The 16,369-nt window shown below is 33.8% G+C and overlaps 1 protein-coding gene across 1 annotated transcript in view; it reads left to right on the forward strand.

Annotated features, from left to right (window-relative positions):
- Window positions 1-13,995, forward strand: part of INTS12 (integrator complex subunit 12) — a 41,441-nt gene extending 27,446 nt beyond the window's left edge. The window contains exons 4-7 of the mRNA XM_074228761.1: window positions 1,689-1,876; window positions 4,706-4,865; window positions 7,585-7,731; window positions 13,314-13,995. Coding sequence (XP_074084862.1) covers window positions 1,689-1,876; window positions 4,706-4,865; window positions 7,585-7,731; window positions 13,314-13,898 — 1,080 coding nt within the window. The 3' untranslated portion in view covers window positions 13,899-13,995. The remainder of the gene's footprint in view (window positions 1-1,688; window positions 1,877-4,705; window positions 4,866-7,584; window positions 7,732-13,313) is intronic.
- Window positions 13,996-16,369: the final 2,374 nt, after the last annotated feature.

Raw genomic sequence — 16,369 nt, forward strand, 5'->3', positions numbered from 1 at the left:
GTTCATTACTCCTTAAGTCACAAATATAAAAAATTAATCTTCTTACTTTATAGTCACACCTTGTAAATGATAACTAAAACCTTGAGGTTGACTAAACTCTGTGGACTGATACATTGTAAGACAGTCAGGGAGGTAATAACAGTGCTATGAGTCCTCAGAATGAGCTCAAAGACTAAAATTAGTCATGAAATATCCATTAGAGGGGATCTGGTTCCGAGCTAGAATCTCTTCTAATAATACTTGACAAGTAGCATCCAACCTTTTTTTTTTTGAAAACTCCAAGGAAAGAAAACCCACTCTATCATGAAGCATCAAGCCTAAATCTCAATTTGTTTTCACTCATTGATCTTAGGTTGCCATATGGGGAGGGGACAAGTCAAACAAGTCTTAATTCCTGGTCCATAGGACAAACCAATGTATGGAAAAATGTTGTCTTGTCTTTTCCAAGATAAACATCCCCAGTTCCTTGAGCTCAAATAGCATATCTCAAGGTCTTCCATTTTTCTAAATATTCTTAGGCTTATCAACATCCTTCTTCAAATGTGGCAATAATTAGAGAGGTGATCAAGAGGAGGTAACCAATACATGTGGATCTGCAGGATTCTTTGCCTTTGACTCAGGATAGATTTTTTTATATGGCCAGAAGCTTAGTTCATCTATGCCAAAAAGAAACTTGATGATGAAAAGTTTATGGTAGCAAATATTAATTTCAATTCAATTAAGATAAAGAATTAATAGCAGTTAACCAATTGATAAGAAAGATTAAGGAGTCATGGAATTTTTAGATTTGGAAAGGATTTCAGTGATTATGTAGCCTATCTGAAAAAAAGGAACCCCCTTTCATATATGACTGACACATGATTGTCCAACCTCTATTTGAAGATCTTCCTTTCAGGGAAACATCTCTATCATTGTCAGGAAATTTTCTCAGTCATAAAGCTTCGGTTACTTTTTTGTACCTTTTACCTTTTGTTCCTTCTGAACAGTTTTCTTTGGAAATGCAGTCCTTCAAATACTTAAAGAGAATTATTATGTCTCCCCTGAGGCTTCTCTTTCCATTTGTGCTAAACCTTCCTCGAGGCCCTTCATGGTTGTAAGTGTATTCTTCTTGAGGTTTTCTATTTTATCAGTGTCCTTCCTCAACTATGGCAAATAGAGAACAATGAAAATTATAATTTGCTGAATATGAAGTTGTTTATTGAGTGGAAGTCAAGATAGTGCCTGAGCAGGAAAGGGAGAGATTTTATTAGTAATAATTTAGCAGCTAATCTTTGGCCATAGAGGAAACCAATCAAATATGGAATCAAATTCGAAGGATGAAAAGGTAAGAAAATAAGAGCCCTTCTAAGGTCCACTTTTGTTTATCTGGTCTATTAAAAAACAAGTATAAAAGAACCACTTTAACATGTTTTGATTTTACAAAATATTTCTCTTTAGCGACTTTAGTTGATTAAAAAATTACTTTTAAACCTCCTAAGCTTCCATTTTTATTAATTAGATAGCATGCATAAAGCATTATAGATTCCATCTATTCTTATTTTTTTAATTTTTTAATGTGTATTGTCATTTTGATAACTACTTTTTAGTATTTTGTAATTACCCTGCCACAATTACTTGCTGATCAGAACACTGTCTTTTGCTTTTCATTTTGTGTGTGTGTGTGTGTACACATGTGCTCTTTGTAACAGATGAAAACTGACACTAGTGAAGGAGTTGATGTTCCAAAGAAACCCAGGTTAGAGAAGCAAGAATCTCGTTCTTCACCAATCACAGTCCAAACCAGCAAGGACTTAGCTATGCCTGACCTCTCCAGTTTTGATGAGACCAGTGCTGATGACTTTGCCATGGAAATGGGATTGGCTTGTGTTGTTTGTAGGTAAGTGAAAAAGGCAGAGATAGAGAGAAGAGGAAGGGGAAAAATAAACTGGTTTATGCCTATGTGAACTCCATATATTGAATAAGAAATCAGCTGCTAAAGTTGCCAAATACTATGATGTTATTTGACTATTTTGATGATTTGATTTCTGGAATGGAAAGATGACTGGATTAAGACCCAGGAAGGGCTTTTGAAGGGTTACATGAGCCATTCAAACTGAGCTCTAGTTTCCTCATCTCCAAAATACAGATTCCTGCTTATTCTCTGACCCTTCTAGGGTTGTTGTGAGGAAAGTACATTAAATCAAAGCATTTTATATACATATACATGTATATGTATATGTATATGTATATGTATATGTATATGTATATGTATATGTATATGTGAGCTGCTTCTATCCTATCTCTAACATTCCTTCCCAACTCTACTAGCACATAATTCTGAGAACTGACTCCTTAGTATTGAGACTGTTAATAGACTTGTGGCCTTCAAGGGAAGCAATCCTTGCTTTTTCTCCTTATTAATAAGATTCCTTCAAGAAGCATGGATGTTTCCATTTTTCTTTTAGAAGGATGTGGTATTCTTTATGTCTGTCCTACCCCACTGGATTATTCATTTAACTTTGCCATTCTTATTTGAGCCACACCATTTTTTAATGAGGCTGTTAAAGTTATAAGAAGGAGAATGTATAAAGGCTTAATTTGTGTAAAAAAATTATTTGTACCAGCTAATTTTTAACTGATTTTTGTCGCTTCAATTTAAAGGATGTGTGAAAATTATTGTAACTTGATTAGTTACAGGTGAACTTCTTTAGAGGAAAACTGTTCTAAAGGCCCCTAATGCCTGCACAACAAAAACGTTGGTGATTATTTTTTGTCATTTGGTTTAGATTGATCATTTTGGAATTCTTTTGTAGACTTTCAGAGAGAGGAATAATGTGCTTCCAAAAAGGGACATCTTTTTTGCAGGAGGAATAATAATAAAAAATCACATTCATCTAGACTTTGGTATTTATATAGAACATCCCTCTCAACAACCCTTTTATAGACCAGGAAACTTAGGTTTCAAACGATTGAGTGACCTCTTCATGCTTGCACAACTAACAAACGTCTGACATGACATTTGAACTTGTCTGTTTGAAACAGAATTTTCTTCAACTCTAGCTCCATATCCAATTTACTGTATACTACCTAACTACTTCATTGTTTTTTTTAATCCATATTCGTTCTTTCCTTTTACCTTAAACTAAGCCCCATTGTAAGGTTACTGTTTGAGTTGACTAATGTGCTCATTTTATAAAGGGGAAAATAAAAGGGGGGAAATGGTTTGCCTAAAATCAATATTGGTTGAGTAGAGGGGAAAAAACCCAGGAATTGTGATTCCTACTGTTGATACAAACCATGCTGCTATAATTTAATATTGACTGATTACCATGACTGAAGAATTTAGCATTAATTGGACTTCTAGATTATCATATTATCCCCTTAATTCTTCAGAAGAGTAAAGGAAATGGAAAATATACATTGATTAGTCCCCAAAGGATTTATGATGAAAAGTATCTAAAATAATCTGATATGAACTTTGTTATCTAAAGAAAATGATTTGAGTGTTTTACTTGAAATTTAAAATTTGGGGAAATTCTAACTATTTAAGCAATGTCTCTTCTATATCTGACAAATATGATGACATCAAATTTTAATATAAAATTATTCAGTTTGTATTTTTAAAGCCATAAGTATCTGATTTTAGCTTCTAGTAGAAATATTTTTTCTTTTGAAAATACCTTCACACATTAAGATTCTTTTGCTTTAGATAAAATGCTACATTTAAAAGTGAATTGGGTCAAGAGAAAGCATTTAATGCAATCTGAGATATGTATTTAATGCAATCTGAAATATGTAATCTGTACATATAATTCTAAATCTGAAATATTTAGTCTAAAATATATATTCATAAAATATTTCAATAAAACCATCTGGGCAATTTCTTCTGTCTTCATTTCTTATTAAGTAAAGAAATAAGGTATTACTTTTCCCCACCCATCCACAAACATAGTTGCCATGGTTACCTAGATACCTGGTCCTCAGGGATATGTACAAAAGCCGCTTAGCAATTAAATAGCCTGATTTGTCATCGGAAAGGAGAAATCATTTGGAAAATGCTATTTGGTTAATTCATAGACGTACATCCACTTACAAGCATATCACTAATTTTTCATTTATACCAAGTGACTCTTTTCACCAGAGACCTAAATAAATTAAAGAAATGAAGTCTTCATCATAAGCTGCCTTGTTTTCTGAAAGTCAAAACTATGACTAATGCCTTCTCCATAATTGCATGATTTTAAAAATCATATCTTAAATTCTATGTACATTTCCCAATAAAATGGATAATGTTAATTATTATTATTTCTTTTCCTTTTGTCTAACTGTTAAATTTCCATATTAAGCTTAAGAAATTGGTGTTCACAGTCTTTCAAGATACTAAGCATTTCTCAATTTTCAGCCTAGTTTGGTATTATATTTACATGTGACAGTCATTTTAAAATCTTGAAATATTTAGGGATTTTTTTTTAGTAACACCTAGCAATATAAACTAAGTAAACAAAAATCCATGAAAGCATTTGTGTAAGAACAAAATGAAAAAAATTATTCTGTTCTTTATAGAAAGTGTAGAAGTTTTAAAAATTGGTAGGTTTAATTTTTTCTTTTGTCTTTAATACTGAATAATGTTAAATAATAAGTATTTTCAAATAATTAATATTATCTGGCTTTATTTCAAATTCCACTTCATTTGATAAAATATTGTTTTAACAATCTGTTCTCTTAGGCAAATGACAGTAGCATCTGGCAATCAGTTAGTTGAGTGTCAAGAATGCCATAATCTCTATCACCAGGATTGCCATAAACCCCAGGTGACTGACAAGGAAGTAAATGACCCACGCCTCGTATGGTATTGTGCTCGATGCACAAGACAAATGAAAAGAATGGTAGGGACCGACTCTTTGTATTTTCTTATATCTTTCTTGTCATGTTTCTTTCATGCTTATGTAAATTTCCCAAAATAACAAATATAAGCTAAAAGGAAAAACCCTTACAAATGACTGTTTGTGTGTGTGTGTGTGTGTGTGTGTGTGTGTTTTGCTTTGGATATTTATATTACTCTATGTATCTGGTAGGTGAATTATTAGGCAAGTATGTATTTTCTATTTAGTACATGATACAGTGTATTTATTATCTGAGCACAGTCATGATCTGAGACTCAAGAGTAATGTCATTCAGCCCAATGGGTAAGCACCACAAAGGATTAACCCAATGAATGCTTATAGTTGTAAAAATACAACAGAGCTCTTAAAGTCTTTAGTGGCAATATCATAAAAGACCAGAAGATGGAGACATTATTACATGTTATTTTCAGTCTTTCTCTATGTCAACATCTTTCTCATTTTCACCTCTACTTCTCTCATTTATTTAATCTTACACTTAACTTGCAGTTATATCCAACTAAAGAACGTTTTCATTTGTTGTATTATTGAATACAGTGAGTGTAATATTTTATGTCTCTGAATATTAAAAAAAGAAAAATTGTTTTCTACTCATTTGTCTTGTTTTTCTCTTATCATTGGACAATAGCATCCTATAAAATATCTTTTATAAAGGTTGTATTCAAAGTTAATCAAGAAGAATTTCTAAAACTTAAATAAATGTGTGTAGTCTATCTTTGTAAATCATAAGAAGTAGTTAGAGTGTTAAGTTTGCCTTCTGGTAAATGATAAGTAACCAAGAAAAAAGCTAAGATTTTAAACATTTTGTTTGAACTGAGAATTTGTACAGCTGCAGTTTGGAAGTTAGAATAATTCATATTTAACTAATTATTTTTCCTAACTTCTCTTGTCCTTTTTTTAACAAATAATATACATTGTCTACCCAAGCAATTGAGAAAATCATAGATAAGAATTTTTTTTTCTTTTTTCGTTTGTTAGGACCTATGATTTAATTGGCATAGAAATTCTCTCTCCCATTACAAATCAGTATAACATGTATTTCTGTAATTTTTAGCCTTAGAGAGTGGCAGAGGCTCTTTACCATTTGGTGGTCATGCATCAGCAGCTAGTCCAAGGCAGACATAAGGCCCTAGTCATCTACCAATTCCCAAGTACACTGTGCCATTCCTCTCTTCTTGATTAAATGAATAAGATTATTGTTGTAATATTTGGTTAAATTGAATTAAATTTCATTCTGTTGATTAATTTTAGACACAACAAAAGAGAGGTTAAATGATTATCTAAAATAGATTTTAAAAGTTTGTGTCAGAGCTAGTTCTACAATCTGGATTTCTTGATTCTATGCATTTTCCTTATATCCTCTATGTAGCCTAAGAAACCTTAAATGTTGTTATTAAAAAGTAATAGCTCAATTAATTTTATTTAGACCTGTTTTGACTAATAAAGTAAAGTAATTAATCAAAATAATTTTTTGAGCAAGAGGTCACCATAACCTGAGGAATCAGTAAGGGGGTCCTGTAGAAGGTGACATGTGAGCTGTGTTTTGAATTAAACAAGACCTTGGAGGGGGAGGGAGGGAGAAGGGGAGGTGGGGATGAGTGAGCCCCTTTTAAGAATAAGGAGCAATACAAAAGTAACAGAGGGAGAGAGAGGAGGCAAACTGATATTTATGGGGAGCAGAAAGATGGCCACGTGGGCTGGAGACCAGGAGGCAGGGTTGATACAGGCTGGGACCAGAGTAATTTTAAGAACAATTTTAAGAACCAAACAAAGGTGACTACTTGATCCTTAGGCACTAATTGGTGTTCTTTGGAGTAAACTGAGTAAAGTTACACTTAAGGAAAACTCTATTAGCCCCAGTTTGGAAGATGGATTGGAGGGAAAAGAAATAAGACAAGGAGACAATCTAGGAGTATTGCTTTAGTTCATGCTAGAGAGGCTAAGGAGGTGAATTAGAGCAAAGTTTGTGTGAGTAGAGAAAAAGTCGCATATATAAGAGATGCAATAGAGGTAGAAAAAAGCACAATTTGGTAACAGATTACATGTATTGAAATGAAGGGGAGAAAGAAACTGAAGATAAAGAAAAATTGTAAACCTGAAAGATGGGAATATTGGGGTAGGTTTAAAGGAAAAGATATTTCTGATTTGGATGTACTAAGTAATTAGAATTTAGTGCAAAACAGTACCTTCTCCTATTTTAAGGAACAGAGTAATAGCACAAGTCACAATTTCCCTCCACCATCCCTTTTTGGAACTCTGTTACTGCCCTTTGTGTGATGGGGTGAAGAAAGGAGGAACAACTCCAGATTTTCATCTGTTCTCATTGATTCAGGATAGGTGACTGGTCCATAGAAAATCCTTGCAACTGGTTCAAGATAGGCATGGTGAAGAAGTAGACTTACTTTGATTACAACTTGTTTCCCTGTTTCTTTTCTCTGAATCACTTCAGTTGACATTAGATAATATCGTGGAGCATCTAGTCATCATATCATCTAATTTCCCATAGGTACTGTTTTCTTTGACAGAAATTACATTCATTAATATGTCATATAATAAGTTTGCCCTAGATTCTATGTTTTATGTGGATGATAAAATATTTACAGCAGTCAGAATTTCTCATAAAGTCAGATCATAGTCTTCTTTCCTGTTTTAATTGAATGCCCCAAATGATGTTCCTCATGGAAGCAATTGATTATTTCTCCAGGCTCAGAAGACACAGAAACCAGCCCAGAAACCAGCCCCTGCAGTTGTTTCAGTAGCTCCAGCTGTTAAAGATCCATTGGTTAAAAAACCTGAAACTAAACTTAAACAAGAAACAACTTTTCAAGCATTCAAGAGAACAGAAGTTAAGGTAGAGTATACTTTTATTTTTATTGTAATAAGACATGTTTGGTTCATCAGTTTTCCTCAGTTTTATACATTTTTTCCCCTACCATATCAAAATCCTGAAGCAGGGAAATGTTTATGTCCAAATTTAAGTTCTCATTGTTCGTTTGATTTGTATTCTTTAAGGATAATTGAAGTTTTAAGACTCACTTTGTGAGTTCTGTTTAATTTTTAATTCATTAAAAGGGAAAACCTTTTACTCATCAATGGGTACTCAGATGGAATCATCTGGTGTGGCTTTATCTGCTTTGTATGCCTGGTGGCATATTGGATTGCTGTTACCATCTTATAGTCATTTTACTTTCTGTTAAAATATTCTAATTCCTTTAGTAAGGGGAAAAAACCCTTCTGTCATTGAGCTGCACATACCCACACTCTAGTTTTATTCAGAGAACTGATGGAATAGAAGAAGTGAGTATTCAAAAGGTCTCCAAGTCTCATGCCAGAAGAATTTAATAAGCTCTCCATTCTAAGCCACCCTTAGTATAGATCCAGAAACACTAAGATGATAGAAAAAGTATGAATAAATCTGGTTTTAAAAAATAATAGTAAATAATTCTAATGTATTGGTCCACTTGTTAGTTGATATTTGTACTCTCCATGTTTAAAGATATTTTTGATATAGTTAAATATATGACTTCCATAATGATTTCTGATTCAGCTTGGTACAGATAAGCATAATTAATTTCTTGGGCTGCTATATACAGTCATTGCTCAACATTCACGCATTTAACTTTCCCAACTTTAAACATTCTTGTGATTTTATTAGTAATCTTGTTTTCACTTTTGCATTGGGATCTATGCGCATTTGCCTCTTGCTCAATTGAACAAATATACTTGCTCCCACCCCAATGCAGCCAATCTCAGGCTGAGGCAGGTTACCCTTTGCCATTTTTTCCTCAGAGTCCTTTGATGTTGCCACCCATGCCCATCCCAGTCCCATGAAACCTTGCCTTTCCACTGTATTTTTGGGGTTATTTCATGATTACTATGTAGGGGGGAAACTGCATAATGTCAGAATTAATCTTTTGTTATAAAGAATTTTATGCAGAAAAGTGTATGTTTAGACATCTCTAAGCTTCTGCAGTTTTTGGTGGTCACAGGAAGCTAAACTTCTATTTCCCCTAGGTTCGGTTTATCGACATTCACAGTTTTTACTTTTTGCTGCTGTTTTCTAGGAATGTCACTCCCTTGAAAGTTGAGGATTAGTTGTAAATTTAATCACTTCTGAAATAGATTACATTCACATCATTTATTTTTGGTTAAATTTATGAAAAATACAACAAGAAATTTTTGAGTAATAAATAGAAAATTTAGTATCTTTAAATCTTTTGTTACATGATTCTTAACAGAAAATACCTATAAATTCTATATAATATTTAAATATTCTTTATTGAAATATCTCATTTTATCTCTAACTGTAAAGTTAACTAATGCCTCACGTAATAGTAAGATTTTTCTTTTCTATTTTTCTAAGACTTTGATAAGCTAAGTGGGATAGAGGTTCTATTAGAATTGAGATATGACATATATTAATAAAATGTTTGAAATTAAATTTTACTATCAGAATTCTGAAATTACTTTTCTTAAAAGTTCTTTATTCCATATTTGATTTTTTGTCCAAATTTTTGTTGTTGCTTTACGGTGGAAGTGGAAACTTCTCATGAATTGTAAAAAAGAGAACAGATAAGTGAAAGTGAATTCATCAGAACAATTCATTTTCATTTTGTTCTCATTTGCACACAGTGGGTAAAGAAACTCTAGGATAAGAGCCAAGAAAATGTTTTAAGTTTAAACAACTTAGGAGGAAAACATTTTCTTTCTGAAAACACTGAAGGGAATATTTTTTGTCTCCATTGTTTTCATTACCTACATCTTTATTGTGTGAAAAACCATCTCTTGTCCAGCTGAATAGCACTGCTAGGTAACCACAAGTCATCGGAATAAAATACCAAGTCTGAAGGTTTTGCTTCCTTATTTATGCCTCACAAGTGCTGGTCTTTTTAATTACTTTAAATAGGCTGCATTTTGTGAAGTTTATTGAGGGATTATTTTGCCATATGGCTGATGATTTGTTTTAGAGAGAAGAAAAATAGTAACTTTGCTTTTGCTGAAAATTATAAGTTTGTTTTTTTATTTCAGTACTAATTTGTTCTCTCATGACCTATGGGTATTCTTTTATGACTCTTTTTTACTTGAAGCAAGTGTTTCCTTTGATAATCTTGTGAGATTGTTGTCCTATAAAACTATTCTAATATTCTTGGCAATTGATACATTCAGTGAACCAAAGTCATTACTCATCCTCATACAAAGTAGACAACTTGGATTTAATTTCAATCATTGATCACAGTGGTTAAAAATATAACAATGTGGGTGGAGTCAAGGTGACAGAGAAAAGACACAGACTTGCCTGAGCTTTCCTAAATTTCCCTCTAAACAACCTTAAATAATACCTCAAAATGAATTCTGGAATGACAGAACTTAAAAAGGGATGAAATGAAACAATTTTCTAACCAGACAACTAAGAAAATCATTAGGAAAGGTCTGTTGCACCAGAATGATAGTGGAGTGCAGTTCAGCACAGGCTATGTCCAAAGGAAATTACAGAGTTCCCTTTGCTGTCTGTAGAGGCAGAATTCTGTTGTGGTGTTGTCCATGAGAAAGAGCACTAGCATCCCAGAGCTTAAGGCCACAGGGGAACTGGGACCCTGGGCCCAGGATGGAGAAAAGAATGCCTGTGGTCACTCATAGACACATAGGCAAAGAGAATAGTAAAACACATTTCTCCCTGGTTTATTTCACCTTGGAAGAACTGAAAACTTACAGGTCCCAAGACTTGGGAAACATCAATCTGAAAAGAACTGCAGAAAAAACCTGAACCTTGGGGACACTTCCCCCTCCACCCTTGAAGCAGAACCCCCTTTAATAGAGTTAAAAGTTAAGAAATAGACCAGAAAAATAAGCAAAAAGCAAAAAAAAAAAAAAAAAAAAATCCTGACCATAGAAAGTTACTTTAGTGCCAGGAAAGTTCAAAATATAAACTCAGAGGAAATCAATAGAGTCCAAATTGTTGCATCCAAAGCCTCAAAGAAAAAAATCTGACTTGGTCTTGAGCCTAAAAACAATTCCTGGGAGAGCTCAGAAAGGAGCTCAACTAAGAGAAGACAAATTGGGAAATGATACTGATATTAAAAAATCATGAAAAAATGAATCAACCATTTGGTAAAGGAGACACACACAAAAAAATACAGAATAAGCCAAGTAGTAAAAGAGGCACAAAATCCAATGAAGATGAAACTGATTTGAAAAACCAAAGTGGCAAAATGGAAAAAGAGGTTAAAAAAAAATTCACTGAAGGAAAAAACCTCTTGAAAAGTAGAAAAAGTAGAAAAGCTTAATGAAGAAAATAATTCCTTAAAATTTTATTAGAATTGGGCAAGTAGAAGCTAATGATTTCATGAGACATTAAATAACAATTAAAATAAAATCAAAAGAATGAAAAGATTAGAAGAAAATGTGAAATATCTCAATGGAAAAGCAACTGACCTGGAAAATAGATCCAGGAGAGATAATTTAAGAATTATTTATAGAGCTACATGAAAACCATAGTCAAAAATAGCCTACACAACATCTTTCTAGAAATTATTAAGGAAAACTTACTTCATATTCTAGAACTGGGGAGTAAAATGGAAATGGAAAGATCTACCCATCACCTCTTGAAAGAGATCCCAAAATGAAAACTATGAATATTGTAGCTAAATTCTAGAGCTTCCAGGTCAAGGAGGAAATATTGCAAATAACCAAAAAGAAACAATTCAAAAGGCCAGAGTCTGGGTAATATAAAATTTAGCAGCTTCTACTTTAAAGAATTGGAAGTTTTGAAATATTTTATCCTACAAGGGTAATCAATCAAAAATCACCTACCTAGCAAAACTGAATATAATCCTTCAAGGAGAAAATGGTCATTCAGTGAAATAAAGGACTTTTATGCATTGTTGATGAAAAGATCAGTGCTGAATAGAAAATTTGACTTTCAAATACAAGACACAAGAGAAGCAAAAAAAATATAAACAGGAAAGGGAAATCATAAAGGATTCAATAAAGTTAAAACTGTTTCCATTTCTACATAGGATAATGATACTTATAAACATCTAAAAACTTTTTCATTGTTAGGGCAATTAGAAGAAGAATACAGGGACAGAGGGCACAGGTGTGAGTTGAATATGATGGGATGATTACAAAATTTGGGGGTGTGAAGAGAAATACCTTGGAAGAAGGGAAAAGTGAGAAGTAGAATGGGCAGATTATCTCACATAAAAGCAGCATCTTACACACGTCAGAATTGATTCAAAGAGGGAATAACATATATACTCAATTGGGTAGAGAACATTATCTTATCAAACAGAAAAGTAGGAATGGGAGGGCTCAGCCACAGCAATATTACACAATGAGCAACTGTGAATGATTTAGTTATTTTCAGCAATGCAATGATGAAGGTTCTGAAGGACTTATGATGAATAGTTCTATACATCGCTAGAGAAAGAATTGATCAAGAGTCTTGATACAGATAGATGGAAGCATATTTTTTTTTAGCTTTACTTTTCTTGGATTTTGGGGGGTGAGAGTTAGAATGATTTTGTTTTCTTTCACAACATGACCAATATGAAAATATATTTTGCATGACTGCACTTGAATAACCTATATCAGATTATTTGCCTTCTCAGTGAGGGAGGAGGGAGGAGAAAGAATTTGGAATTCAATATTTTTAAAACAAATGTTAAAAATTAATTTTTACATGTAATTAAGGAAAAATAAAATATTGAATAATTTTTAAAGTAGCTTTCAAATAGACATTATGAAGCCAATTTTAATAGAAATAAATATGTTTTTTTAGGTCTCTGGGTATCCCTTGCCATTTTAGATAGGGCAAATATCTTTTTTTTTCTGTACCAGTAATTTTTTTTCATTAAACTATTTTATGGTCTGGAAGGAACTTTTGAAAAATGAACAAGTAAGGAATAAGAATGCCAACATGAATATCTATTGAAGGAATTATTATACAATGAATGAAGACGTAAATGTTGTTCATGCTGAGTTCTACCTAGTTTTGTTGTCTTGTACTCAGAGATGCTGACCAGCTCAGTTAATGGAAGAAATTGTAATGAAATAGGAATATAGGTACAAGTCAGGGCTGCAGAAATTCTCCTTTCAAACAGCAGATAAAAATATTTATATAGGAATAAGAACCCCATCTTTTCTTCTTTGGTAGTTTATGGTTTGGAAAAAATAGATCACACATACACATACATCTCACCATGGGAGAGGTAACTCAGATTTACAAGTTCTAGTCTATTTGTTTTAATTTTCTTTATTTTTAAAAATGGTTTCATTGCCTTATATCTTATATTCAGACCTAATTTTTAGTAGTCTAATAAATTTCCTATATGTTCAACATTCTGACATGTTTTAAAAAATAGGAATTAAATTTTCTTATAGGACTTGGAAGAATGTTTATTTGTTCTAATGTAGTATTTAACTTTTTTTTAGCCATCCACAGTGGTTTCAGGAAACTCTTCAAATTCTAGTGTTTCCTCCTCTGCACCCAGTGGCCTAACAGGATGGGCAGCTTTTGCAGCCAAAACTTCTTCTGCTGGACCTTCAACAGCCAAGCTTAGTTCAACAACACAGAATGCTGGTGGGAAACCTGCCACCTCCTCAGCCAACCAGAAAGCAGTGGGTTTGACTGGACTAGCCACCACATCCAAAGCTGCCCTGGGTTCCAAAATAGCTTCTCCTACCAGCAGTACTACTCCTGTAACCCTGAAGCCTCTGCCTCCTCTTACTTTAGGCAAAACTGGCCTCAGTCGCTCAGTGAGTAGTGACAATGTGAGCAAGGTGGGCCTTCCCAGCCCCAGTAGCTTAGTCCCAGGAGGCAGCCAACTCAGTAGTGGGAATGGGAGTGGTGGAACACCCGGGGCCAGTGGAGGCACTACTAAAACCAGCTCAGAGCCTAGTAGCAACCCACCATCATCCTCACTCAAGGGCCCAACTTCCCAGGAGTCACAACTCAATGCAATGAAGCGGTTACAGATGGTCAAGAAGAAAGCTGCTCAAAAGAAACTGAAAAAATAGCCAAGCTGCTATCTTACCCTGCCTTGATAACAGCTTCTGTACTAAAGATATAAAAAATTTAATGTCTTGTTTAATAAATAGTTATGTGACTAAGCTATCCAATTGTTTCTTTTCAGAAAACATTTAACAAAACTGTGAAGCTATTTGGGTTTTTTATTAACCTTTAATTTTTTTATTTTGTCAAAATCTGTCTTGTCAAAATTGATTAGAATTTTTAATAAAATTTTTTTTGAATTTCAGGGGTTATAGAATAGCTTATATAAATTGACAATTTAAAAAAAAATAAAGGGCAATCAATTATATTCATCTTTCTGAAAATCCCCTCAAACTGACTCTTGTTAGCCAGGCCACAAAAACTAGTCAGTATACTCATGAACTTTCCTTCTTTTCTCCTTTTTATGCCATCTTACTCTGGAATTTGTCACGAGAGGGCTAGGGGCAAGGGCCTTATCCAAGTGCTGTAGTGAACTGTCATGTCTTGGACATAGTTTATGTCTAACATGTACGCCGTTGCTAAAATCTTGGAGTAAGAAAGTAAAAATTCATCTTTGTTATGGTTATTGGGGTAAAATAAGATGGCTCAAATTTGGGGGGGGGGGGTGTTGCAAGGCAATGACGTTAAGTGGTTTGCCCAAGACCACACAGCTGGGTAATTATTAAGTGTCTGAGGCCAGAGTTGAACTCAGGTACTCCTGACTCCAGGGCTGGTGCTCTATCCACTGCACCACCTAGCCACCCCTTAAATTTTGAATCTTATTCATAGGATAATATATTTAGAGATGGAAAGAACTTCATAGGCCAACAAATTTTGCAAATAGGGAAACTGAGGCTTGGAGTATTTAAATGACTTGCCTTGAATCAAGAATGTAGTTTTCAAGGGTTAGAGATAGAATTTGAACCTAAATCTTCCTGGATCCAAGGCAAGCCTCCATATAACATGACACTTCTAGCTAAGACTCCTTTACTTTCTGTTCCTGATACTGTCAGAGGATAAGGATTTAAATGTGTGTGTGTGTGTGTGTGTGTGTGTGTGTGTGTGTGTGTGTGTGTACACACACATTAAAAAGACTTAGTTTATTCATTCAAGAAGACTTTTTGAAATGGATTATCTTTCTTGTTTTCATTCATAAACTAGAAACCTGAATCATTTTTCTGGGCTGTAAATTACTTAGCAAGTATTTGGGGATGTAATGTAAGGAATGAATATGCAGTTGAACCAGAATCCCATCTCAACTTTTTCCTACTTGGAACACCTTGAATGAGTTACTTCACTCTATCAACATTAGTTTCCTAGGATGTAAAATGATGGAGTTGGTTTAGATAAATAATGATATCCCCTTCCATGTTTAAATGTCTGCTCCCATGTTTCTGCCAACCTTTGGTAAATTTTAAGAAGATAGTAGATTTCTGCACCTTTAGTCTAACCTCCTTCCTAACTTTTTGGTTTACTTATTTATTTCTTTTTAGTTATTTCTTGATCCCTTATTTTTATATCACCTTCATTTTCCAATATGCCCTTCCTTTTTCCTCTCCCTCATGAGTTTTTGGGGTTTTTTTTAAGGATTTTGCAGGGCAAATGGGGTTAAGTGGCTTGCCCAAGGCCAGACAGCTAGGTAATTATTAAGTGTCTGAGTCTGGATTTGAACCCATGTACTCCTGACTCCAGGGCCGGTACTTTATCCACTGTGCCACCTAGCCACCCTCCCTCATGAGTTTTTAATAAAGATTTTAAAAGAAAACGGAGAAGGGAACATAGTTACAGGTCAGCAAAACCAACCAATACAGCTGTATTGCCATATAGCCATAGTCCCTAACCTCTACAACAAAGGATGGAGAAGTAGCTTTTCAGTTTTCTAAGACCAGGTTTGGTCGTCATAGCTATAAAGCATTCGGGTTCTTTTAGTTACATGTCAATTCATATTTGATGTGATTACAGCTTAGTAACATTCTCTTACATTAATAGCTTCCATTTGGGTAATAAAATGGAGATTTGTTATCTGAATTGATCTCCTGAGGTAGGTGCTATTATTCCTATTATATTGATGGAGAAACTGAGTCTGAGAGTTTAGTGACTTGCCCAAGGATACACAGCTAGTAAATGTTATGTAGGATTTGAATTCAGGTCTTCTTTACTCCCAAGTCCAGCCCTTTATCCATTATACCAAACGTGGGTGTCCCTTATCTTCACATATGCAGTGTGTTTAGCTATTATTCCATGGATACCATTTTCAGTTTTTTATTTCCATGGAATAAATGTTTAACAGTGGAGTCTGTGAATCAAAAGAAATATTTTAATTGCTTTTTTAACAGCATATTTCATATTGCTTTCCAGAATTTGGGGGTAAATTCACAGTTGTATCAGGCATAACTTAACTCTTTTCAGTCAAATGTGCCTTGTCCTTCTACAGCTTCTCCATCCTTTTTCATTTTTTGCTTAGTTGCTGAATGTGAGGTCATACTTCACAATTATT

The sequence above is a fragment of the Macrotis lagotis genome, chromosome 3 (genome assembly GCF_037893015.1).
Source record: "Macrotis lagotis isolate mMagLag1 chromosome 3, bilby.v1.9.chrom.fasta, whole genome shotgun sequence".
Lineage (NCBI taxonomy): Eukaryota > Metazoa > Chordata > Mammalia > Peramelemorphia > Peramelidae > Macrotis > Macrotis lagotis.